This window comes from Mauremys mutica, chromosome 13, assembly GCF_020497125.1.
Source record: "Mauremys mutica isolate MM-2020 ecotype Southern chromosome 13, ASM2049712v1, whole genome shotgun sequence".
In the NCBI taxonomy this organism is placed as follows: Eukaryota; Metazoa; Chordata; order Testudines; family Geoemydidae; genus Mauremys; species Mauremys mutica.
In genome coordinates, this window is record NC_059084.1 from 39432150 (window position 1) to 39459073 (window position 26924).

The window sequence follows — 26924 nt, forward strand, 5'->3', positions numbered from 1 at the left end:
CCCTTAGGGTCACACACTCATTAGGGTAGGCCTTTTGGCTTCATGACCTCTTGGGACCCAACTTCAGAGCATTCAGCATCCCTGTTTCTCCCCGTGAGTTCCCCTCAGCCATTCCACTTGAATTGGACACCTGGGGAAGACTTTCACACTCAAAGGGAGCAATTCACCCCACCTTCCTGATTCTGGAGTGACTCTCAGCCAGCACTGTAAAAGCAGGAGGGTTTATTAGATGTCTAGAACACAGTATAGAACGTCCTTAATTACCATGGAAAACAAAAAGTTACAACATAGTGCATCTGGGTGAGTCCCAGAGCCTTCTGACCCCTCTATATTCCCAGTCCAGAAGCTTCCCCCCTGCCACCAGGAACCCACACTTAACAGCCTCAGCTGGCCCCTCCCCAGTGCTTTGTTGTCAACGTTGCCCAGTGTGACTTATGGTTTCCTTATAAAAGGGGGTGAAATCCCATCAGGGAAAATATTTCACTTAATAATGAAACACTAGATGATGGTCTGTTATAATGTACTGTCCCTTTAGCTGGAAATTACCCTCTTTTGCACAAATAAATTCTGTATGATATTTGCCAAAAATGTGGTGATTTTCTCATTATTAGAGCTATTCAGGAACCAAAATTTTCATTTCATGGGAAATTCTATGAGTTCAAATTTTTGTTTTCATTCCAATTCTGGCTTTTCAAAAAAAATATATATATATTGAATTTTACTTTGAGATTATTTTATTTCATTTGTATTATTTTATGTTAATTTTCTATTCTATTCTACCCTACTATTTTATTTGAATATTTCATTTTGTAATAATTTATAAAATAATACACAGTAATTATTTTTTTCCTATACACAATTTTGTAGAACTTTCCTACAGAATATTTTGATTTTGACAATTTGGTATTTTCTGATGGAAAAATATTTCATTATAAAATTATTAATCATCTCTATATTTTCTTCTTTTTCTTTAGTTAAAAAATATTAATTCTCTCTCTCCTCTTGTTTGTGGATATCCAGTCTGCCATTACATTCTGGCTGCCTGCCTGCCATTACTAATCCTGCCTCTGATCATGCATAGAGTTATGCATAGTTAATTTTACGCCTTGGGATAATTGTGTTGATGTGTAGCCTTCTTTCACTGAGGTCAAAGATGAAATTCTCACTGACTGAAAGGATTGCAGCCTTTGATTTCAATGGGATTTGGACAGCTAACAACTTTAGCCTTCTTCAATACTTATAGCCAATATCCCAAACCCTAGAACTGAGAACATCATCATCAGCAATATCAGCGCTGTGTTACTCACATCATCTTGCTAGCCCTCTCAGTACCCCACTGAAGAGGGTGCTGCCATTTAGAGTAGAATGTTCAACAGTGTCTTAGCTAAAGCTAAAGTCAATGTATCTTGGGTTCCTAAATCCCTTTTGAAATTCACTCCAGTGTTTTTCAAAATGTTACCCTTAGTTCAAGGTGCCCTGGTCAGGCATAGTGGAAAAGAACAAATGGAGATGTACACATTTAGGTTGGGATTTTCAAAGGGGTGGGGACAATATATACAATAAACACCCAGCTAGTCTGAATTGCTAGTCACCTGGGATTATAAAGTGCAAATGGTTTCTTCACATATCCCCGAAAAGTTTCAGGGCTCTTCAGTGCCATGGCAATTATACAAATTAGAGAATCTTGTACCAAAACTATAGGTCCCTTGTTGGTATATTGGAATGTATGATAAGCCTCAGAACACTACTGATTTGTCTCCTCTACAGAATTGGTTATATAGTCCCACCAGCCAGTTCATGGCCCTGTTTGGATACAGTGAATAGGATCATTTCATTTGTGTGTACTATGGAATTCTGCAATTTGATTAAAAAACTTGGCTTTCCCAGCATGAAGTTTTTGACATACTGCCACTCTTCCCCCAAATGAAAGGTTTGTTCCAGCCTTTACGGAAGAATACAAATATCCACTTATTTCTGAATGCAAAACAAACTAGATGATTGTTATTCACATCGGTGTGAATAATTTTGTGCTGCCAACACTTTGTTTTCATAATGCCTAATGCTGAATACTTGTGGCACACATAATTGTATTTTTAAAAAAAAACTGTGTTTTTTGTTTTTGTTTTTGTTTTTGTTTTCTTCTTTAATTAATCCCTGACAAAAATATTGCAGGCAGGGATGAAATCCCATTGCTTAACCCTTTGAAGGATATAATTGATTATAATACGGAGATAGACCTGAATCTTCTCACACTGTGGCTTAAATTTTTTATTCCAAGTTTATTGATGCTTAATCACTTACACAATATTTTTTTACTGAAATCACAGGTTTTGTATTTATTCCTGTCCATTTGTCATTCCCTATCATCAGCTGCCATCTAATGATCATAAGAACGAATACATAAAACACTGACCAAATTAACCTTGGCTTCTCCATAGTGTCCATAATATACCATAGCCACCCCTTTCCCAGCCTTTGTCCTCTGCTATCCTGAGTATCCATTATACAATAAAGTGCTCCTTTCCCATCCCTCACCCTCTGCTACCCCTCAATGCAGAGTTCAGTAACTGCTGCTCAAGCACATCTGGTTGCCCAAGGCACATTGATACTATGGTTTCCTCACTTGTATTTTTAGCAAGCTAACTAGAGTAGAGCTACCGTAGTGATGTCTACTGTCCATTCAATGGTCTCCTCACTCCTCCCCCTACCCGCTGCAGTGTATAAGTGCCTAGCTGTAGATTATTCACTCAGGCCTCTTTCTATTACTTAGCCCAGGGGTCCCCAACCCGGTGCCCACAGGTGCCATGGTGCCCATGGGGGAATCTAAATGCCCCCACGTCCTGGCTGGCGGTGGAGTATCCGCCAAAATGCCACCGAATTTCTGCAGCATTTCAGTGGTGACGCCTCTCAATGACGCCGCTTGCTGCCGACAAGTGACGTCATCGAGAGGCATCACCGCCGAAATGCCGCAGAAATTCGGTGGCATTTCAGCGGTGCTCCACCGCTGCCACAGTCCTTCGTCTGGCACCCGCCAGACAAAAAGGTTGGAGACCACTGACTTAGCTGCTTTTGCTTCGCTAATCAGAGTAGATTATCAGCATTCCATTTAAATGCAAAAGCCAGTTTCCTTGGCTTACTGGAGTACTTTTCAAAGCCATGAATGCACTGAAATATTTTCACAGGGATTCACATATGCGAGCTCCCCACACAGATTTTGCACCAGTATAACTATTCTGGTTAGTGGTATGAGTCTGTTATGGAAATCATTCTACCAGTACAACCTCTAGTATGGACACATTTACCAATGTTGCGGTCCCTTATGTGGTATAGCTTATTCCCCTTCCCTAGTCCAACCCCCTGCTCAAAGCAGGACCAATCTCCAACAAAATCAATCAGAGTAGATGAGTGACCCCTTCAGGGCACTCCCTGGAGGCATTCAGGCAGGCTTGAATGTAGCTCCTCACCTCAGATGCCCTTCTTTGTTCCCTAAATAAACTCCACACAGGTTTGTCCAGTCTCATAACAACAGTCATCATTTAGGTTTTGTTTATTTTCATTTATTAACTTAAATTTCAAAACTAAACACAGACATCTTCCCTCTGGCTTCCTACACCCCAAACTGCTCCCATCTCCTGTGAGTCTTGCACACCTTAGCACACTTCTCCCAGCTCTTTCTAGATAGAGCAGTTCCCCCAGTCTCAGGGTTTTCCCTCATTCACTCTCTAAAGTTTCTCTTCAGACTCCTGAGCTTGCCTCTTCCTACATCCCCATTCTGCTCTTTTATTGGAAATTGCCTGATTCCCCTGAGGTGAGGACCCTTCTCTAACTTGGGCTGGCTTGGCTCCTGGCTCTCCAGTCCAAAGGGGTGTGGCCCTATCACAGCTAAGTTCCCCATAAATAGAATGTCATATCCCAGAATAGCTACCGAGGCGCCATCGCCATGCCTGGTAACATGCCCTGTGCCTCATACCCTATGAGAAATGGGGAATGTCTTTTCTGATTCATTATATATCCTTCTGTGGGAAGGGGCAGTCTCCCACCAGCCCAGTAGTACCCACCTGTGGAATCTGATATGGGTCCTAAAAACAATGAGTAACAGGTTTTTAGAGGGCTCTCTGTTTCCACTTTCTCCAGGGCTGTAACTCTGTAAGACCATGACATGAAACCCTATAATATAATGGAAACAGGACCCTGGATTTCAGCAGGCTTCGGTTCAGGCCCTATCCCAGCCTATGTTATATTTATTTTATTTTAACCTAAGGCAATTGGTCAGTTAGCATTTTTCAACCACAAATTTCCTTCAAGCTTTCCTCAGTGCTTCCTTCACCTCTTTGTTTCTCAGGCTATAGATGAGGGGATTGACCAGGGGAGTCAGGACAGTGTAGATGACAGAGATCACTTTGTTGAACTCACTTAGGATGCTGGTCGTTGGGAACATATAGACAATTAGTAGAGTTCCATAATAAATGATCACCACAATGAGATGGGAGGAGCAGGTGGAAAAGGCCTTTTGCCTCCCAGTGGAGGATCGGATTCTTAGAATGGTCACAATGATACAAATGTAGGACATCAAGGTAAGCAGGAATGGGACCAGGGAGAAAATCAAGCAGAGGGTGAAAGCCAACATTTCCATCAGCTGAGGGTTATTACAGGAGAGCTTGATCAGGGGGATAAGATCACAAAAGAAATGGTCAATACGATTCGGGCCACAGAAAGTTAACTGGGATATTGACAGTGTTGTTATGCTATTACCTATGAAGCCACCTATCCAAGAGCCACCTGCAAGCTGAAGCCAGGCCTTGCCACTCATATGGGTTGTGTAGTGCATTGGATTGCATATTGCTACATAACGATCATAAGACATCACGGATAAGAGAAGGCATTCTGTGGCAACCAGAGAACCAAAGAAATATAATTGTGTGAGACACCCATTGAAGGAAATTGTCCTGTCTTCAGTGAGGATACTGGCCAGCATCCTGGGCAGGATGGTGGAGGTGTAGCATGTCTCCAAGCAGGACAAGTTTCCCAGGAAGAAGTACATAGGGGTGTGGAGGTGCTGATCACACACAACTAGTGCAATGATGAGAATGTTCCCAGCCATGGTTGCCATATACAGCACTAGTAACACCAGGAAGAGAAGAATTTGCAGATCAAGATGAGTCCAGAATCCCAGGAGGATGAATTCTGTGATAGACGTTTCATTTCCCTGTTTTGGATTCGCCATGGAGTGTGACTACAGGAAATAAATGAATGCTGCAACATAAATGAAGAACATCCACTCCGTAAATATCAGCGTTGTTTTCCATGTCTCTCTCTGCTGGCTACTGGAACAATAGCTGAGTGGAGAATGGAAGCCAGGGGAGAGGAAATGACATCTCTCTTGACCCCTGGAATAGATTTCATATCTGAGCAGACTGTAGGTTAAAATAAAATGTTAATCTCTCTTGAAACCCATGTAGTACCTTGACAGATGGCACAGATGGTGAAGAGGCTCAGACAAAACAGTACAGACACACAGACAGGTTAGATAGATATTGGTTCAAATAGTTACATACATCACTTCCTGGTGTCTAAAAGCAGAACAAAATAGGCTGCAGTTCCACTGCTGAAATGGGTCAGGATTTTATATTTTAGGGGAAGCCACAATAAAGAAATAAACCAAACAAACAGGGTTGGGAATTGCAATGGATGAGCAGCCAACTCCAAGTGAACTGCAAGAAAAATTGTCAGCCAAACTCTATTATCACCCTTTGAAAATTGTATCCTGTCAGGGTTCCCTCCCCAATATTAACTCTGGGGTACAGATGTGGGGACCTGCATAAAAGACCTCCTAAACTTATTCCTATCAGCTTAGGTAAAAAAACTTCCCCAAGGCACAAATCATTCCTTGTCCTTGGATGGTACTGCTGGCACCACCAAGTGAGTTAGACAAAGATTCAGGAAAAGGACCACTTGGAGTTCCTGTTTCCTCAAGATCTCCCCCAAGCCCCTTCACCCCACTTTTCCTGGGGAGGCTTGAGAATAATACACCAACCAAATAGGTTAACAAGGTGAGCACAGACCAGCCCCTTGGGTTTTTAGGACACTAAAAACCAATCAGGTTCTTAAAAGCAAAACTTTATTATAAAAAAAATGTAAAGGAAGCACCTCTGCAAAATCAGGGTAATAAGATTTAAAGCACAAAACTTCTAGGCAAAACTTGAAAGTTACAAAACTAGGGATAAACCTCCCTCTTAGCATAGGAAAAATTCACAAGCTAAAACAAAAGATAATCTAATGCATTTCCTTGCTATTACTTACAATTTTTGTAATATTGGATGCTTATTTCAGGTAGGGTTTTAAGACATGTATTTTCCTGCTCTGGTCCGTCTCTGTCTGAGAAACCAAACAAAACCTCCCCTCACAGATTTCAAAGGATCTTCTTCCCTTCTTGGTCCTTTTTGTCAGGTTCCAACCAGGTTATTTGAGCTTCTTAACCCCTAACTGGTAAAGGAGGGATTTTATGCTACTCTTAGAGACCTAGACAAATTAGAGGATTGGGCCAAAAGAAACCTGATGAGGTTCAACAAGGACAAGTGCAAAGTCCTGCACTTAGGATGGAAGAATCCCATTCACTGTTACAGACTAGGGACTGAATGGCTAGGCAGCAGTTCTGCAGAAAAGGAACTAGGGGTTACTGTGGACAAGAAGCTGGATATGAGACAACAGTGTGCCCTTGTTGCCAAGAAGGCTAACGGCATTTTGGTCTGTATAAATAGGGACATTGCCAGCAGATCGAGGGATGTGATCATTCTCCTCTATTCAACATTGGTGAGGCCTCATCTAGAGTACTGTGTCCAGTTTTGGGCCCCACACTACAAGAAGGATGTGGAAAAATTGGAAAGAGTCCAGCATAGGGCAACCAAAATGATTAGGGAGCTGGAGCACATGATTTAGGAGGAGAAGCTGAGGGAACTGGGATTGTTAGTCTGCAGAAGAGGAGAATGAGGTGGGATTTGATAGCTGCTTTCAACTACCTGAAAGGGGGTTCCAAAGAAGATGGATCTAGACTCTTCTCAGTGATAGCAGATGACAGAACAAGGAGCAATGGTCTCAAGTTGCAGTGGGAGAGGTTTAGGTTGGATATTAGGAAAAACTTTTTCACTAGGAGAGTGGTGAAGCAATGAAATGGGTTACCTAGGGAGGTGATGGAATCTCCTTCCATAGAGGTTTTTAAGGTCAGGCTTGACAAAGCCCTGGCTGGGATGATTTAGCTGGGAATTGGTCCTGCTTTGAGCAGTGGGTTGGAGTAGAAGACCTCCTGAGGTCCCTTCCAACCCTTATATTCTACGATTCTATGATCAATCTAAGATACACAACTTCAGCTACGAGAATAGCGTAGCTGAAATCAATGTATCTTAGATCGAATTAAAATTACTTACTTCGCATCCTTGTGGCACTGGATTGATGGCCACAGCTTCCCTGTCAACCTTGCCTCTGCCTCTCGCACTGCTGGAGTTCAGCAGTTGATGGGAGAGCGATCGGGGATCGATGTATCCCGTCTACACTACATGCGATAAATTGATCCCCGATATATCGATCACTACTCGCCAATCCGGCGGGTAGTGTAGATGTACCCTTAGCTGCATGTTTATGACATATCCTAAACAAAGAAGAACGTCTGTCCTTCCCTGTGGTAATATTCCATTGTTCTGCACTAGGATACTTGGCATATAAAGACCCAGCAGGATGTCCACCTTATGCAAAAAGGAATAAAATCTGAAATAACCTGTAGTTAGCCCCCAGGGGTGAAAATATTATTCCTGGTCATACAGTTATCCAATCTTTACTTAAAAACAAACAAAACACCAGCTAGAAACCACCAGTTTAGCTAAAAATGTACCCTCTTTTGCATGAATGATTTCTGTTTGAAATTCATAACAAACATTATATTTTCTTATTATTACAACAGTGGAAAAATCAAATTTCCATTTCATGGGCAATTCCATGATATCAAATGTTGCATTTAATTCCAATTTTGACTTAAAAATGTAATTATTATTAATTTTATTTATAGATTTATATTGTGTATTGCTAAAATGTTATCTTTGCATTTTACTTGCATATTTTAAAATAATTTAAATTAAATTTATTTTTATTTTATTTAATTTTATAAACCAAAATACAACAACGTTGTTTCCTAAAGAAAATTTTGCAGAAATAAATATGTTGCCATGGAATGTATTGATCTTGACCAATTGGTATTTTCTCACAGAAAAATATTCCATCAGTTTTTATCATTGCTACATTTTGTTCTTTTTTCTTTATATTTGGTTAAACATATGGATTTTATCTCTCTTTTTGTTTGCAACTGTCTTATCTGCCAGTATTGTCTCTCTTGCATTACTAATCCTTAGAGAGACAGAATGAGTGAGGTACTATCGTTTACTGGATGAATTTACTATTCCTTATTAACTGCTAAGTAAGGACCTGATTCTGCACAGAGTTAATTTTACACCCCAGGAATAATTCTCTTCATTCTGAGCCATCTCTCCATACCCCATCTTTAATTTTAGTTAAAGATAAAATTTCCACTGACTTCAAGACTTAGATCCTTCGATTTTAATGGAATTTGGCACACTAATCCCATTAGCCTTCTATGAAACTTATAGCTTAGCTTGGCATGATTCGATTTCAATCAATAGATGTCGGTAAATATTGATCTCAGCTGACATCAACAACAAAAAATATCAACAACAGTTGGTATTAATGCAGCCTCCCCCTGCCCCCATACCTTGTGCCTGTGGGAATGGTTTCAGCAGCCCTGTGACCTTGCAAAGAACCCTCTGCACCCAGCCATCACTGCAGTGAGTGAGTGGGGCAGTGACAGCTAGGGTGACCAGATAGCAAGTGTGAATAATCAGGACAGGGGGTGGGCTGGCAGCAGAGCTGCAGAGGGCTTCTTGCATGTTCATGAGGCTGGTGACACCCATCCCTGCAGGCGCAAGGTGCAGGGAAGGCTGGCCAGATCTAAGACCCCCACCCAGTCTGGGCTGTGAGAGGGAGGAAGGGAGCCTGGCTATGGTCTGGCTGAATGGCTTCTGCCCACCGATGAAGCCATTTAACTACACAGTCACTACCCCTGTGACCGGGGGGTTTGTCATCCTCCTCCTCCTCCTCTCAGCCCTGGCCATGGAAGGTTGATGCACTGGGGCAGTGGTGCCTTCCCTGCACCTTTGACCCCAGGGCCTTGGACCTCTTGCCCATGCAGGGAGCCACCAGTAAGCCACTGGTCACTGCTGGGAGCCCCTGGCAGCCCTGTTGCCAGAGCTTCCCTAACCCTAATCCTAACCCTACCCCTGCCCCCAGTTGAATTTCCTGCAACCATAATAATTAAAACAGCTACAAATCAAGAAAAAATCAATAATAGTCAGCAAAATTGCATTAAAAAAACCTAAATTCTGCGAGGCCTACTCAGAGCCAATGTCTCCTCCCCGAGCACTGTGGACAGCAGCAAATATCAGCTCTGTTTTACCCATACCAGCCTGTTAACACTCTCTGTGCCTCAGCGAGGTCGCTGGCAGTGGAATGACGGTTGCTTCACGGTTTGAAGAGCTCACCATGGACTTGAGAGATGTTAGTTCAATTCCCTCCTATGTAACAAAATCTTTGTGTGACTTTTAGAACAGATTTTCAAAGCTCTGTAGGTACCTAAAAATGTGGATTGGTGCCAGATTGGGTGCAGTACCTAATGCCCATTGATTTCAACTCCCCCTAAGGGTGTCTGCATACCTCTATACATCTGTCCCTCTGTGTGCCAGGTCTCCATCTGTAAAGATGGGATAATAGCTCCTCATGGGGTGGTGGGAGGCTAGATACATTCAAGACAGTGAGGTGCCCAGATACCATGGGGATGGGGGCCAGATAAGGAGCTAGGATAGCCGAGGTGACAGGTCTTGCCTTTTTCAAAATGCAGTCCTTTTGCATTGAGTGGGGATTTTGAGAGAGATCATTGCAAAATTCCCCTTGGATTCCCCTTGGATGAGTTACCTAGCAAGGTTTCATTGCTTCAAAAACCTCAAGCTTCAGGAGGAAGGGAGGAAAAGGTTGATTTACCTCGAAGGTGGGTGAGTCAGCAGCTGGAGTCTGCTGTCATCTCCTCACTCAGCATTTCAGGGGTCAGGATCCAGGTTATTCAGTCCAGCTTCTCTCCCCACCGCATTCATGTGCTTCCGTGTTCCCTGTAAATAGAACATCATATCCCAGAACAGCTACTGAGGTTCCTTTGCCACATGTAGTAATGCACACTGTTCCTCAGACCCTTCGCCGAATGGGGAAGGTCCTTTCTGATTCGTTATATATCCTTCTGTGGGAAGGTGCAGTCTCCTGAGGCACGTCTGCTGTGGGGAATGTAACAGGCAAGGAAAAGTTGGTATTTGGTTTGTTTTTAGAAAATGTCAGTAGAGTCAAACCTCTAATCTCAAAGGGAAAGTCCTAGAGAGGGAAGAAATTTCTAATCCTTAAATTAATCGCTCTTTTTGTTGGGTGAATGCTTTGGTGACTGTCAAGAAATAATGCACTAATTCTAGATTTTACATCAGAGATTTTCAAATCTGCCTATGTGATTTATACACTGATTTCTCATTTATTTCCCTGAGGCAGCTTTGAAAAATCTCAGCATACTTAGCTGAGCTTGCACTTTCTCTAAACAAACCTCCTGTTGCCCTCAATAGCAGGAAACACAAGTACCCAGTCCCCATCCAATATACTTACTCAATAAGTTCAGGTAATATTTAAAAAAAATTCTAAAGCATTTAGGAGCCTAACTCCCATTTTCAAAAGTGCCTTAAGTTACTACATTGAAAGTCAACAGGTTTTGGGCTCCTAAAACACCTTTGAAGTTCACTTAAGTGTTTTTGAAAATGTTGTCTGATAATTACTCAGATAAAATGCAAGGACAACAAGGTGCTTTACACATTTAGGCTGGGATTTTCAAATGGGGGTGGGGGTAATGTACACAATAAACACCCAACTCCCATGACACTGCTATGAGAGTTTGGCACCTAACTCTCTTAGGCTGCTTGGAAAAGCCGAGACAATAGAATCACGAAGGTCAGAGACCTGAGATTATGAAGTGCAAATAATTTCTTCCCGAATCCCTGACAAGTTTCACGGTCACATGGATATTCAGTGCCACAGTAATTATACAAATTAGATAATCTTGTATCAGAACAATAGGCCTCTAATTGGTCAACTGGCGTGTGTGATAACCAACAGAACAGTACTGATTCCATCCAGTAGAAGACAGTGTTTTAAACATTGATACTAGCCAAATCATGGTCCAATTTGGGTACAGTCAATATAATCATTTCAGTTGTGAATATTGCAATATATTCTGCAACTTGACTACAAAACTGTCCTTTTCAGCACGAACTTTGACATACTGTCACTTCTTGCCATGAAGAAAATGTTTGCTCCAGCCTTTACAGACGAACACAAATATTTATTTCTGAATGCAAGACAAATTAGAAGACTATTATTCCCAGTGCTCTTCTAGCATAATCTGCTCCTTAACCATGTAATAAGGTCTGATTCCAATTTAAAATGTGTGAATAATTGTGTGTCAGCAAAGCTTTGCTGTTCATAATGCCTAAATGTCAAACTTTTGGGCTCACATAATTGTATTTTGGAAAGAGTTTGTTGTTGTTTTGTTTTGTTTTGTTTTTTGTTGTTATTTAATTAATCTCTGGCAAACATACTAGCTAGGGATGAAATCTCATTGCCAAATTCTTTATAGGATACATGTCTAAACTGAAAGTTGGCTATAATACAAGGGATAGACCTGAATCATCACACACCAGGGCTTACATTTTTATATCCAAATGTATTGACTCTTAATCACCTAAGCAATATTTTAAACTGAAATCTCAGGATTAACAATTCTTATTGTCTATTTGCCATTCCATATGATCAGCTGACACCTAGAGATCATTAGAAAGGATACATAAAACATTGGCCACATTAACCTTTGCTTCCCCCTAGTGCCCATTATACAGTATAGCCGCCCCTTCCCCACCCCCACCCTCTGCTGCCCCTAGTGCCCATTATACAGTACAGCCGCCCCTTCCCCACCCCCACCCTCTGCTGCCCCCTAGTGCCCATTATACATTATAGCCGCCCCTTCCCCACCCCCACCTCTGCTGCCTCCTAGTGCCCATTATACAGTATAGCTGGCCATCCCCACCCCTCAGCCTCTGCTGCCCCCTAGTGCCCATTATACAGCATAGCCACCCCTTTCTCAATCTTTGCTATCCCTAGTATCAATGCTACAGTAGAGCTGCTCCTTTCCCATCCCTCACCCTCTGCTGCCCAGAGACACTCTTTGCCCATGGGACATTCTTGCTTGTCCAGCTGGCACTGAAGCCAGTACCATAGTTCCCTCATTTATATTTTTTTGCGAGCTAGCTAGCGTATGGCTACAGTGGCTTTGTTTATAGGAGTTACCATTAACACCCCTGGCTGAAGTGTAGATACACCCCAAGGGTCTAAGCTGTGAATTATTCACTCTGGCCTCTCTGTCAGCTGGCTGCTTTTAATTTGGTAAATCACAATAGATTATCACATTCCATATTAATGCAGAAACAAACTAGGACAATATAGGCTAGCTCAGGGGTCGGCAACCTTTCAGAAGTGATATGCCGAGTCTTCATTTATTCACTCTGATTTAAGGTTTCGCGTGCCAGTAATACATTTTAACGTTTTTAGAAGGTCTCTTTCTATAAATCTATAATATATAATGAAACTATTGTTGTATGTAAAGTAAATAAGGGTTTTAAAATGTTTAAGAAGCTTCATTTAAAATTAAATTAAAATGCAGAGCCCCCCGAACCAGTGGCCAGGACCCGGGCAGCGTGAGTGCCGCTGAAAATCAGCTCGCGTGCCGCCTTCGGCACGTGTGCCAGAGGTTGCCTACCTCTGGGCTAGATGGAGGTTATATAACTAGTTGAAAAACCTTTCTCAAAGAGTAATCATCAAATCGTACTTAAGCTGGAAGGGAATATTGAGTGGGGTCCTGCAGGGATTGGTCTTGGGTCCAGCTCTGTTCCGTATCTTCATCGATGATTTAGATAATGGCATTGAGAGTACATTTATAGCATTTGCGGATGATACCAAGCTGGGAGAGGTTGCAAGTGCTTTGGAGGACAGGATTAAAATTCAAAATGATCTGGGCAAATTGGAGAAATGGTCTGAAGTAAAGAGGATGAAATTCAATATGTAGAAATACAAAGTATTCTACTGAGGAAGGAACAATCAATTGTACAATTACAAAAAGAGAAATGACTGCCTAGGAAGGAGTACTGTGGAAAGGGATCTGAGGGGGTTATAGTGGATCACTAGGTAAATATGAGTCAACAGTGTAATGCCATCAGAGAAAATTAGGGCTGACAAGCGATTAAAAAATTAATCATGATTAAGCATGTGATTAACCACGCTGTTAAACAATATAAAATACCATTTATATAAATATTTTTGGATGTTTTCCACATTTGATTTTAATTACAACACAGAATACAAAGTGTACAGTGCTCACTTAATATTTTATTACAAATATTTGCATTGAAACAAAGAAACAGTATTTCAGTTCACTTAATACAAGTAATGTAATGCAATCTCTTTATCATGAAAGTTGAACTTACAAATGTAGAATTATGTACCACAAATAACTGCATTCAAAATTAAACAATGTAAAACTTTAGCGTCTACAAGTCCATTCAGTCCTACTTCATGTTCAGCCAATCAAGTTTGTTTACATTTTCAGGAGATAATGCTGCCCGCTTCTTATTTACAATAGCACCTGAAAGAGAGAATAGGTGCTCATATGGCACTGTTTAAACTGGCGTTGCAAGATATTTACATGCCAGATGCGCTAAAGATTCAAATGTCCCTTCATGCTTCATTCCAGAGGACATACGTCCATGCTGATGATGAGTTCTGCTCGATGATGATCCAAAGCAGTGCAAACTGACACATGTCCATTTTCATCATCTGCGTCAGATGCCTCCAGCAGAAGGTTGATTTTCTTTTTTGGTGGTTTGGTTTCCGTAGTTTCTCTTAAAAGTGTTGCTCTTTTAAGACTTCTGAAAGCATGCGTCACACCCCATCCCTCTCAGATTTTGGAAGGCACTTCAGATTCTTAAACCTTGGGTCGAGTGCTGTAGCTATCCTTAGAAATCTCACATTGGTACCTTTTTTATGTTTTGTCAAATCTGCAGTGAAAGTGTTCTTAAAAAGAATAACATGCTGGGTGATTATCTGAGACTGCTATAACATGAAATATATGGCAGCATGCAGGTAAAACAGACTAGGAGACGTACAATTCTCCTCCAAAGAGTTCAGTCACAAATTTAATTAACACTTCTTTTTTAACAAGCGTCATCAGCATGGAAGCATGTCCTCTGGAATGGTGACCAAAGCATGAAGGGGCATATGAATGTTTAGCAGCATTTTCTCCTCTAAAATGTAAACAAACTTGTTTGTGTTAGCGACTGGCAGAAGAAGAAGTAGGACTGAATGGACTTGTAGGATTTAAAGTTTTACATGTTTTATTTTTGAGTGCAGTTATGTAACAAAAAATCTACATTTGTAAAGTTGCACTTTCACAACAAAGAGATTGCACTACAGCAGTGGTTCTCAAACTTGGGCCGCTGCTTGTTCAGGGAAAGCATCTGGTAGGCCGGACTGGTTTACTTACCTGCTGTGGTGTGCAGGTTCGGCCGATCATGGTTGCCAGTGGCCGCGGTTTGCGGCTCTAGGCTAATGGGGGCTGCAGAAAGCGGCTCAGGCCAAGGGATGTGCAGTCTGCTGCTTCCCGCAGCCCCCATTGGCCAGTGGGAACCGCGATCGGCCAAACCTGAAGATGCGGCAGGTAAACAAACTAGCCCAGCTTTCCCTGAACAAGCGGCGGCCCAAGTCTGAGAACCACTGCACTCCAGTACTCGCATGAGGTGAATTGAAAAATACAATTTCTTTTGTTTATCATTTTTACAATGTAAATATTTGTAATGCGAATAATATAAAGTGAGCACTGTACACTTTGTATTCTGTATTGTAATTGAAATCTATATATATGAAAATGTAGAAAAACATCCAAAATATTTAATAAATGTCAATTAGTATTCTATTGTTTAACAGTGCAATCCTAGTTCTGGTGGATGGTTGACAAACACAGGTCTCCTGGCCTAAAGGTGGGGAGGCTACCACCCCAGGGTTGAGAGGGCAAGGGGGTAGGGAGACCCGGACCCACCCGAGTCCACGAGGTCCCAGCCCATGGCCCTAAGAGTGGCAGAGTAATCCACCACTGAGTCAGCGGGGATCCACCTGCAATACGCTGACCTGGTATCAGGTCAATACTCAACCAGACAGTGGTGTATTTCCCTGGGCTACTTCCTGCATCCCTGGGTTTTGATACCACCATACTTTGATTGTCCTCTGTCTCCTCAGGTAGCTCTGGCCAGACCTCAGGTGGCAGCTCCAGCAGCTCCTCAGTGTCTCAGTCAGCTGGCAGCCCAGAGAGAACTGGTCAGTCCTCAGTTTGGCAGGGGTTCTCTGCAGATTTCAGCAGCAGGCAGGATGCCTCTGTCTCCCTTGGATGTTCCAGCTCAACTAAGCTGCAGGGCCTTCCTTTTATACTTCTGCTTCCAGCTAGCGTCAGGGCGGGCATGGCTTTTATGGTTCTGCACACCAGAGGGCATGTTGTGGTCCATTTCTGTCAATCTCTTAGGGAGGCCACACCTCCTCGCTATAGTACAATATGGAACAAAGGGTCAGAGTGGATTCAGAAGAGGATCACAACAAGTGCCTAGGGACACTATTCTGAACACTTACAATGTTTTCCACAGCTGGGGGCGATATCACACTATTGAGGGTAATGGAGGATGTAAGGGTGCAATTCCTGCATGCATGCGGCTTCAGACTGGGTCCATATGCTGCTCGCCTTTGTGCTACTTTCATTTCTGCTGAAGTAATTGCCTATTGGCATGGCAGAGGTTCTTATGGGGAGCGGGGAGTAGTGGAGCGGTTCCCCAGTTCCTGAGAAAAAGGGCTGAACCAGGCCAGAGAGGCTGCGCAGACCAGCAGACAATCAACAAAGGCCTGGGGAGAGCCAAACAGGGCAGAGGAGGAGACAGCCAATCAGGACCGCACTGGGTCCTATATAAAGGCTGCCTAGAAGAGGAGAAGGCAGTTACTCCCTGACTAGTGAGGGAGGAGGACTGGCTCCTGAGCTAAGGAGTAGCATCTTCGACAGACCAGTGCTGGGCAGGCCTCGGGGAGCAGAATGGAGCTCTGGCCCAGTTACCTGCCAGGCTGCGGCCCCTGCTAAGAAGAGTTGAGAAGGTGCATATGGCCAAAGGGGAAGTGGCCCAGAGAAACTAGACAGACTAGAGGGGAGAGAAGGAGGACAGAGGGAGGCTGCTGCTAGAGGGGCCCTGGGTCGGGACCCAGAGTAGGGGGTGGGCCTGGGTCCCCCCTTGCACTGCACCTGGCCACCAAGGAGTGGGGCCGAGACAGACAGCAACTTGCCTCTGAGACAAGGGACTAGACTCTAGGGTTGTGGTTGGCCATCGAGGCAGGTGCAGACAGAGGGACTGCTGTTAACACCCCCCTGGAAGGGGCTAAGACTGGAGCAGCAGGCACTGCTGGAGGGCAGTGTCCTGAAGTGGACGAAGACTGTCCTGAAGGGGGCACTGCAGAGCAAAGAGCAGTCCCAGGGCAGCAGGGTCCCAGGGCAGTAGAGCAGATGATGGGCAAGACACCACGCGTCGAGGGCGGCCCGCAGCAGTAGAGAGCTAATTCCCAGAGCGAGCAGCAGGAGGCGCCAGTGGTGGTGAGTCGAACCCCGACAGAGGGGAGAAGAAACAAAGCAGAACTTCCAAAGAACCTTTGGCAGAGAACTGCAGAGTACCTTCAGGAAAATTCCCTAGAGCTCACAATGGAGGATTCCCGGGAGATCCTTGGGTGTATTAGCAAACTTTTCTGCAGGGCCTCCAGTGAGTAGCAGCACAGGGGAAAGAGATGCAGAGGCAAACAGTACCTAGTGTTCTTAATTTCTATCCCTTCTTCCACTTGCATCATGTAAAGGACACATGTATCTCATGTCACTGTGCAATATCAAACCAAAATGAGCATTTACCAGAGCTTGCCTCTCCCTCTTTTCAGGTACACCAGAGCCAGGGTATTGGGACTGGCTAGACCCCTCTGTAGTTTAGAAAGAGATCCTGGCTTGCCAGGCCTCCAGACAACCCTGTCGCCTGTCCCACATCATCCTCCAACTTGACTGCCTCATCCTCCACTTCATCCTTGGCGTTGACTCCACCAGCTGCTGCCTCCAGTCCCCCGCAAGGTATCCATAGGGCTCTTGGTGGTAGGGGTGGGGTCGCTGCCAAGGATGATGTGTAGCTCCTTGGAGAAGTGGCATGTATTTCACACTGCTCCAGAGTGATGGCTGACTTCCCTTGCCTCAGCTCCTGGATCTCAGCACGGCACTATTGTATGTCCCTTTCATCCGTGCCATGAGCGATCTGCTTGTAGGTATCAAAGTTTCTATGTCTGGATCAGAGCTGCAACTGCACAGCCTCTTTTCCCCACAGACCCAACACATCTGGGGAACTCCATGCCAGAGTGCATTTGCTGCGATAAACCAGCATAGTCAGCTTGGAAGATGCTATATGAGTTGTGCACATCAAGCAAACAGGAAGTGGAATATCAAAAAATCCTGGGCCTTAAAACAGTGCATACGTGTGGCGCATACCTGTGTAAATGCAGGGCAGCGGAGTTGAAACTGCTGATCAGAGCAGTCATGATGGCATTGTGGGACACATCCCGAAGGCCACGTAAGGTGACATGAACAAACGTAGTGTCTACACCAGCATTTCTCAAATGTGGCCACTGTAGCTGCATGCGGCCACCAGGGGCTCTTCTTGAGGCCACAGCCTCCTGGACAGTGATGCGGGGCGGGGGAAGCAAAGTAGTGGTACCTCTCCTGGGGCTGGCAGCAGGGGTTGGGCCTTGTCCCTTTCTGTAGCCACAAACACCAGATGAGCAGGCAGCTGATGTGAGTTCCCCACCTTCCCAGGAGCAGCAGGGCTTGGGCTTCTGGCTTCCACCCTGTGGTGGCAGGTTTTGGCTGTGGGGCTCCATCCCCCGGCTGCAGAGCTTCAAGCTCAGGCTGCAGGCTAACCAACCCCCCATTGTCTCTGGATCCCGCCACTTCCCTCGGCTCTCCGTCACCTCTTGGTCCCACTGCCTCCCTACCAATTTCTCTATCCAGGGCTTAATTTGTTGCCCGGCTTGTGCCAGAGCTGAGCAAGACTGCTGTGAAAAGTGATATTTGTATATTTGTTAATATCACTTTTCACTGCTTCCAGGCTAGATAGTAAGTTTGCTGTTTAAAGTTATATTAACAAGCGCCGCGAGGATGCGAAGTAAGTAACTTTAATTTGATCTAAGATACGACGACTTCAGCTACGCTATTCTCATAGCTGAAGTTGCGTATCTTAGATCAATCCCCCCCTCCAGTGTAGACCAGACCTAAAAAAAGGAATCAAAAAAGCAAAAGAAACAACAAAAAACACAAGCTCATGCAAAGCACCTTATTTTGTTTCTGTTCTGTCCTGTAAAGACTAGAGACAATTGTGCATTAATTTTACTCTTGAGTCAGCAACACACCCTACTTAAATACATTACTATGATTTGGACGTGTATATTTGTTTTTCCTAAAGCATTATAGGAAAGATTGCCACAGTGGCCACCAGCAAGAGTTTGTGACCGCACTCTAAGGCCACCAACATTTTTCTTCTGAGAACTCCTGATCTACACTGACTCTGTGTTGCTCTAACTTTGTTGTAAAATGACCTATGCCTCTCGTCAAGGTGGTTTTATTTTGTCGGCACAATGGCATGTTGCCTTGCCACAGGCTGTTATAGGTAAAGTGATGCAACTTCGACATATAGGCAAACCTTGACATACTTGATCCTCACACTGTTTATGAAGGAGATAGATAAGGGGAAGCATGACAACAAAAAGAAAGAAAGAGAAGACTACGTTTAGTTCTTTTATTGCACAATGCTTTTGGTAACAGATACACAGTTATTAGGGTCTCCTAGAAAATGGTAAAACATGAGAAGGAACTGGTGGAAAACATCCCCTGGGAGTGGAAGAAATTCTCAGGATAGCGGTTTAGCTATAAATGTACAGGCTGGATTTTCCCATAAGAGGCTGATGTTAGGCACCCAAATCCCATGGTTGGTGAATGGTAGCTCAGCATCTAACACCCTTAGGTCCCATTGTCAATAATAACTGGACATGGTGGAGCAGATAGTGAACTGGACTGGGACTTTGGATAATTGGTTTCTATTCCTGCTGAGTGACTCTAGGCAGGTAACATCACCTCTTCCTGCCTTTGTTTCCCCAGCTGTAACATGAGGACAAGGATGTGGACTTAGAGCTGGATTCATAAAGTGTTTACTTTGGGCATCTGGATCCCAGAATCTGCCTCCCCATCTAGGATTCACAAAGCCCCTGCTCAGCTGCCGGCAAACCCTGTAGGCACCTAAGTGTTTGCAGTAAAGGGGCCATAGGGGCCTCTAGACATGCCCTTGGCAGCCCCACACCAGGTATCCAGACACTGAAGCACCAGAGCGATAAACAAACCTAGGGAAGGTGGCCGTTCCCCTGCCTGACTCACCTGTAGGGCCCCATCTGGCAGGGGAGGCGCCCAGAAGCTTTTAAAAATCCCCCTGGGCACCCAAGTATCTTGAAAAACTGGCCCTTAGTCATTGCTGAAAATGGGAAAATAAGAGGCCTGTGCTGGTGTCCCGTATTCTGTGGCAAAAGTCAGGGAGTTTTCTTGTGCTTTTCTGTTCCTTTTGAATGATGCCTGGGAATGAAATACACTATAAAGGCACAAAAGTTAATTATATAATTACCTAACATTGGAGTTCCACGGTGACATTTCAACTCTATATTTTTATAAGGTAGGTATATTGTGTGTAGGTATACGTGTGTGTGCGCGTACGTGTGTGTGTGTATATAGCAGTCTCTCACCCTACAATGAATGGATGCTTAGTGTTCCAGATGAATCCATTTTGCTTGTACCCTCTCACTGAGCACAGTCTTCCCTCATTGTCTGAATTTAGAGCAGCCACAAGTGCATATCTCCCTCCATCCCAGTAGTACTCATCTGTGGCATCTCACACAGGTCCTAAAAAGACTGGGGTCACAGATTTAAGAGATCTAACAGTCTCCACTTTCTCCCATGCCTGTGACTCTGTAAGAGCATGACATGAAGCCCAATGAATCTAACAGAAACATGACCTGGGACTACAGAAGGCTTTGGTTCAGGCTCGATCCCAGCCCATGTAATATCTATTTTATTTTAACCTAAGGAACTGATGAGTTAGCATTGTCCAAATACAAATTTCCTGCAAGCTTTCCTCAGGGCTTCCTTCACCTCTTTGTTTCTCAGACTGTAAATGAGGGGATTTACCAGGGGAGTCAGGACAGCATAGACAACAGAGAGAACTTTCTTGAAGTCTCTGAGGATGTCAGTGGTTGGGAACATGTAAACTATTAGCAATGTTCCATAATAAATGGTCACCACAATGAGGTGGGAGGAGCAGGTGGAAAAGGCCTTTTGCCTCCCGGTGGTGGACGGGATTCTCAGGATGGTGGCGATGATGCAGATGTAGGACATCAAGGTAAGCAGGAATGGGACCAATGAGAAAATCAAGCTGAGTATGAAAATCAACATTTCCATCATCTGAGGGTCATTACAAGAGAGATTTATCAGCGGGATAAGATCACAAAAGAAATGATCAATACCATTGGGACCACAGAAGGTTAACTGTGATATTGACAATGTTATTACGCCACCACATAGGAAGCCACCTGTCCAAGAGCCACCTGCAAGCTGGAGGTGTAACCTACCACTCATACGGGCTGTATAGTGCATTGGATTGCATATCGCTACATACCGATCATAAGACATCACCGACAAGAGAAGGCATTCTGTAGCAACCAGAGAACAAAAGAAATAATATTGTGTGAGACACCCAGTAAATGAAATAGTTGTGTCCTCAGTGAGGAGAGTGGCCAGCATGCTGGGCAGGGTGGCGGAGGTGTAGCAGGTCTCCAAGCAGGACATGTTCCCCAGGAAGAAGTACATGGGGGTGTGAAAGTGCTGATCAGCCACAACTAACACAATTATGAGGATGTTCCCAGCCACAGTTGCAGTGTAGATCAAGAGAAAGAGCAGGAAAAACAGGATTCGCAGTTCAGGAAGAGTCCCGAATCCCAGGAGGATGAATTCTGTGACAGTATGATTTCCCTCTTCTGGGTTTGTCATGGGGTATGTCTATGAGAAAGAAATTCACTGTGTGATATAAATGAAGCACATTCACTCAATAAAATGTCAGCATTGTTTGTATTATCTCCCCAGCTGTCTACCGGAACACTAGCTGAGTGGAGAGTGGAGGCGAAATGGAGAAAAAACCATCTCTCTTGACCACGGGAACAGTTTTAATATATGAACAGATAGCATGTTCAACAACGCGTTAGTTTCTCATGGAAACTTCACAGATCACACCAAGTACTGATATACTATGGTGATGGGGCTCAGATTGAACAGTAGAGAAACACTGATAGATATTGGCTTAAATAGTCACTCTGTTCACTTTCTGTTGTATCAGAGCAGAGCAATGTCTTTTTCTAAGTTGCAGTTCCACTGCTGAAATTGGTTAAGATTTTTTTATTTCAGAGGAAAACACAACAGAGAAACAAATCAAGCCAATAGGGCTGGGAATTGCAGTGGGTGGGCACCCAACTCCATGTGCATTGCCATGAAAATGGGCAACCGAACTCTATCACAGGAATTTGAATTTTTTTTATTCCAAACAGCTACATCCCTTTCCTTCCCTAGGACAATATTTCATTGTCTCGCAGTAGGACACTGTACACAGAGACCCAATCTTCATTAAACAATAAACAAAACCAAAAAACTCCAGCTAGAAACCACCATGCTAGCCAGAAATGTATTATCTAGTGCAGGAAAAATCTGTATTAAATTCAAAATTAGTGAAAAATGTGCTATTTTCATATTATGAGTTTGTGAAACTCATATTTCCATTAAACAGTAATTGCAGATTTTTCAAATGTTGGTTTTCATTCCAATTTTGAGGCCATTAGCAAAAGTCAGGCTGTGAGCAAACATCACAGAATTTGGCAAGAACAGGCCTGACATTGCAGAAACACATTCCTAAGAAGTACTAGGCACCGAGTACTGATGCAAACACATTCCAGAAGAGTGGTACCAGAACATCCCAATATCAGGGATGGTATAAAAACATTCCCCAAGGATAACAGGAACACACTGACTCCTCCTAAAAGTTAAGGTCAGGATGACAGTGTGATGAATAGAGCCGTTTTGATTGAACAAACATGTACAAGGAGATGGCTGCGAACTAGCCATGTCAGGCAGTAACTATGTCAGAGGTGCAGTACGTAATTTGTTTGTATCAGGGTATAAAGAGATATCTCTGAGGGAGTGTCTTTGTCCAGCCAAGGGGAGGAATTGAAAGTCCTGCCATTCACTGAGCTGTGTCCATTGTCACGGGCATATATGTTTTCGTATCCTCGTAGAGTCTGCCACATGTTATTACCATGTTTCATCGACGATAAACCTGGCTGAGTGCCTTCATAGCGTAACGGACCTTGTGATCATTGGGTGCTTCACTCGAGATCTGCTGTGCCGGCTGTCGGCACAGAGCTGGGGCAGCACACAAGGAGAACACACACATGGAGCCGAATATCTAACAACAAGTCCTAGCAGTGAGTTGACAGGTCTTTCGTTTTTCCAAATTCAGTCATTTTGCATTGGGTTGGGAGTTTGCGAGAGATTAGTGCCAAATTCCCCTTGGAGTGCCATAGGATTAGTTACTGAACAAACTTTTTAAATGTTATATTACTTTTATGTTCTTTTATATTTTATTGTATTTTATTTGAATTGTATTATTTATACGTATTAAAATATATTTTCTATTAATTTATTTTTCTATTATTTTATTTCCCTTTATATTATTTTATATACAATAACTTTTTTCCTCTGCAAAATTTTGTAGAAATTTATATTTTCCCACAGAACATTTTTATCTCAATGAACTGACATTTTGATGGGAAAAATGTTGCATCTGAATTTTTTTTTTCACCCCTAGATTTTCTCCTTTTCTTCTTTTCCAGTGGTTAAAAATATTTACTCCTCTCTCTCATTCTCTCTCTCTGTTTGTTGCTGTCTAGTCTGCCATTACTACTCCTTATTAACTGCTAAATAGGGACCTGGCCATGCACAGAGCTATGTGCAGAATTAATTTTACACCCCAGGAATAATTCTGTTCAGTCTGTGCTTCCCTCACTGAAGTCTAAAATAAAATATCCTCTGATTTGAAAGATGGGACCCTTTGATTTCAGTGGGATTTGGACAGCTAACACCTTGAACCTTCTTTGAAGCTTATAGCTCAGCTGACAGGAATCTATTTCAATCAATAAATGTCGGTAAATTTTGATCTCAGCTGACAGACTGAAATCATAAACAGAAAAAATCACTATCATTTGGCATTAGTGCAGCCTCCTCCCTTTGTCTTGCTCCTGTAAGGATGGTGTCACGGGCCCATTGACTGGCCAGGAGTCCTCTGCACCCAGCTATCATGGGAGTGACACCCTCACTGGTCATGGATCTCTGCTCCAGTGGGCCAGAGCATCCACCTTCCCTGCACCTTTCACCCCGGTGTCTTGGACTCCTCGGCTGGCAGGGAGCCACCAGTGTCCCTGCTAGGAGCCCCGCGCCGTCCCATAGCTCTAACCCTGACAACCAAAACCCTACCCCTGCTGAATTTCCTGAAACTGTAAAAGTTAATATAGTGGGGAAAAATAAAATCCTAGAGATAAAAATCCCCCTAATATTAATCCTCGAAAGGGCAAAAAGAAAAATCTAATTCTGCTAAGCCTATTTATAGACAATGTCTGCACCCAGAGCACCGAGCACAGCAGCAAACATCATCTCACATCATCTCACTATGGCTCCCAGAGCCCCAAGGTGGGAACTGCCAGCAGGGGCCCAATCCTGAAAGTAGTCAGGACAAAAGCATAAAGTGGATAAAGTCTTACTCAGTGTTTTAAGAGCTCACCTTAGATTTTGGAGATGTTGGTTCAATTCCCTGCTTTGTCACAAACCTCTTGTGTGAGCTGCCAGCCAGATTTTCAAAGTGTATTGAAAATGCAGGTTGGTGCAATACTAATGCCCACTGATTTCAAATCCCACTGGGGTGACTGTGTATTTAGGTGCCAAAATACTTGTATAAATCTGTCCCTCAGTGTGCCAGTGCCCCATCTGTAAAGCAGGGATAACAACACCTCACAGAGAGGTGGGAGGATAGATACATTCAAGACAGTGGGGTAATCAGATACCATGGAGATAGGGGCCAAATAAGGAACTAGAATAGCACTGAGCTGACAGGTCTTTCATTTTTCCAAATTCAGTCATTTTGCATTGGGTTGGGAGTTTGAGAGAGATTAGTGACAAATTCCCCTTGGATTCCCATAGCATTAGTTACCTAACAAATTTACATTGCTTCCAAAACCTTGAGCTTCAAGGAACAAAGGGGGGGGGGAAGGTTGATTTACCTCTAAGGTGGATCTATGAGAACTCAGAGTCTCTGCTGTCTCCAACTCAGTAAGGATTTCAGGGACCAGAATCCAGATTATTCAGTCCACCTTCTCTCCCCACCGCATTCATGTGCTTCCGTGTTCCCATTCAATAGAACGTCATAAGCCAGAACGTACCGAGTCTCCGTCCTCATGTCTGGTAACATGCCCTGTCTCATAGCCTCCGTCAAATCAGGACAGTCTTTTCTGATTCATTATATATCCTTCTGTGGGAAGATGCCATCTCCCGAGGCATGTCTGCATGGCAAACATAATGAGCAAGGAATTGTTAGTGTTTGATTTATTTTTAGACAATATTGGTAGAGTCAAACTGCTAGTCTCAAAGGGAAAGTCATGGAAAGAGAAAAACATTTCATCCTAAAACAAATCTCTGTTGACTGGGTGAATGCTATTGTGATTGTGAAGAAATAACTCACCAACTCTAGTAAAGTTTGCGGCTGAAATTTTTGGCCTGGTCTACACTACGGGTTAGGTCAAAGTTAGCTGTGTTAGGTTGATTTTAAAATGAATTCGTCTACACAACCAACCCCATTCCATCGACTAAAGGGCTCTTAAAATTGACTTCTGTACTCCTCCCTAGTGAGGGGAGTAGTGCTAAAATTGATCTTGCTGGGTTGAATTACGGGTAGTGCAGACGCAAATTGACAATATTGACCTTCGGGAGCTATCCCAGAGTGCTCCAATGTGACCGCTCTGGACAGCACTTTGAACTCTGATGCACTAGCCAGGTACACAGGAAAAGCCCATGGAACTTTTGAATTTCTTTTCCTGTTTGGTTGGCATGGCAAACTCAGCAGCACGGGTGACCATGTATTCCCCCCAGAATCACAAACGAGCTCCAGCATGGACTAAAAGGGAGATACTGGATCTGATTGCTGTATGGGGGAGAAGCATCTATACAAGCCGAAATCCGATCAAAAAGAACATGTTTGACAGAGGCTACCACTGGGACACACAGCAGTGCCGCGTGAAAGTTAAGATGCTCAGGCAATCCTACCAAAAGACAAAGGAGGAAAACGCTCAGAGCCCCATACATGCTGCTTCTATGATCAGCTGTGTCATAACTATAAAGGGAAGGGTAACAACCCTCCTGTATACAATACTATAAAATCCCTCCTGGCCAGAGGCCCCAAAATCCTTTTACCTGTAAAGGGTTTAGTAGCTCAGGTAACCTGGCTGACACCTGATCCAAAGGACCAATAAAGGGACAAGATACTTTCAAATCTTGGGGGCGGGGATGTTTTTGTTTGGGTTCTTTGTTTTGGTGGTGTTCGCTCTTGGGACTAAGAGGGACTGGACATCAATCCACGTTCTACATATCTTTCTGAATCAGTCTCTCATATTTCAAACTTGTAAGTAACGGCCAACCAAGTCATATTAGTTTATCTTTGTTTTCTCAACTTGTGAATTTTACCTTTGCTAGAGAGAGGTTTATTCCAGTTTTATTGTAACTTTGAAACTAAGGCTAGAGGGGTTCCTCTGGGCTCTTTGAATCTGATTACCCTGTAAAGTTATTTTCCATCCTGATTTTACAGAGATAATTTTTAATAAAATCCTTCTTTTAAGAACCTGACTGATTTTTCCATTGTCCAAAGACCCAGGGGTTTGGATCTTTGATTGCTTTGTAACCAATTGGTTAGGATATTATTCTCAATACTCCCCAGGAAAGGGGGTGTAAGGGCTTGGGGAGATATTTTGGGGGAAGAGGAACTCCAAGTGGTCCTTTCCCTATTTCTTGTTAAATCACTTGGTGGTGGCAGCGTACCAGGTTTTAACCTAAGCTGGTAGAAATAAGCTTGGGAGTTTTCATGCGGGTCCCCACACCTATACCCTAGAGTTCAGAGTGAGGAAGGAACCCTGACAAGCTGCATGGCATTCTAGGAGGGGACCCTACCACTACTACACCACTGTCCGTGGACATCTGCAAGGGGAGAGTCTCATGCAACAGGGAGGAGGATTTTGTGGATGAGGAAGAGAAGGAGGAGGAGAATGTGCAGCAGGCAAGCGGTCAATCCGTTCTCCCTGGCAGCCAGGACCTTTTCATCACCCTGGAACAAATACCCTCTGAAGGCAGGATCCCCAACCCTGAAGCCAGAGAAGGCAGCTCTGGTGAGTGCACATTTGTAACTACAGTACAGGGTTTAAAAGCAATAGTGTTTAATGTTTGATTT

General features: G+C 43.6%; 2 protein-coding genes across 2 annotated transcripts; both read right to left on the reverse strand.

Annotated features, from left to right (window-relative positions):
- Positions 1 to 4300: 4300 nt before the first annotated feature.
- On the reverse strand, positions 4301 to 4864 carry LOC123348403 (olfactory receptor 491-like). Its single transcript, XM_044985924.1, has one exon. It carries the CDS (start codon positions 4862 to 4864, stop codon positions 4301 to 4303), a length of 564 nt encoding a protein of 187 aa, XP_044841859.1.
- Positions 4865 to 20434: 15570 nt separating this feature from the next.
- Positions 20435 to 21181, reverse strand: LOC123348404 (olfactory receptor 6P1-like). Its single transcript, XM_044985925.1, has one exon. The coding sequence runs from the start codon at positions 21179 to 21181 to the stop codon at positions 20435 to 20437; it is 747 nt and encodes a 248-aa protein (XP_044841860.1).
- Positions 21182 to 26924: the final 5743 nt, after the last annotated feature.

Excerpts from the sequence above, each read along its gene's own strand:
- LOC123348404 (XM_044985925.1), bottom strand. The coding sequence starts at position 21,181 with ATGTCCTGCTTGGAGACCTGCTACACCTCCGCCACCCTGCCCAGCATG.
- LOC123348403 (XM_044985924.1), bottom strand. The coding sequence starts at position 4,864 with ATGTCTTATGATCGTTATGTAGCAATATGCAATCCAATGCACTACACA.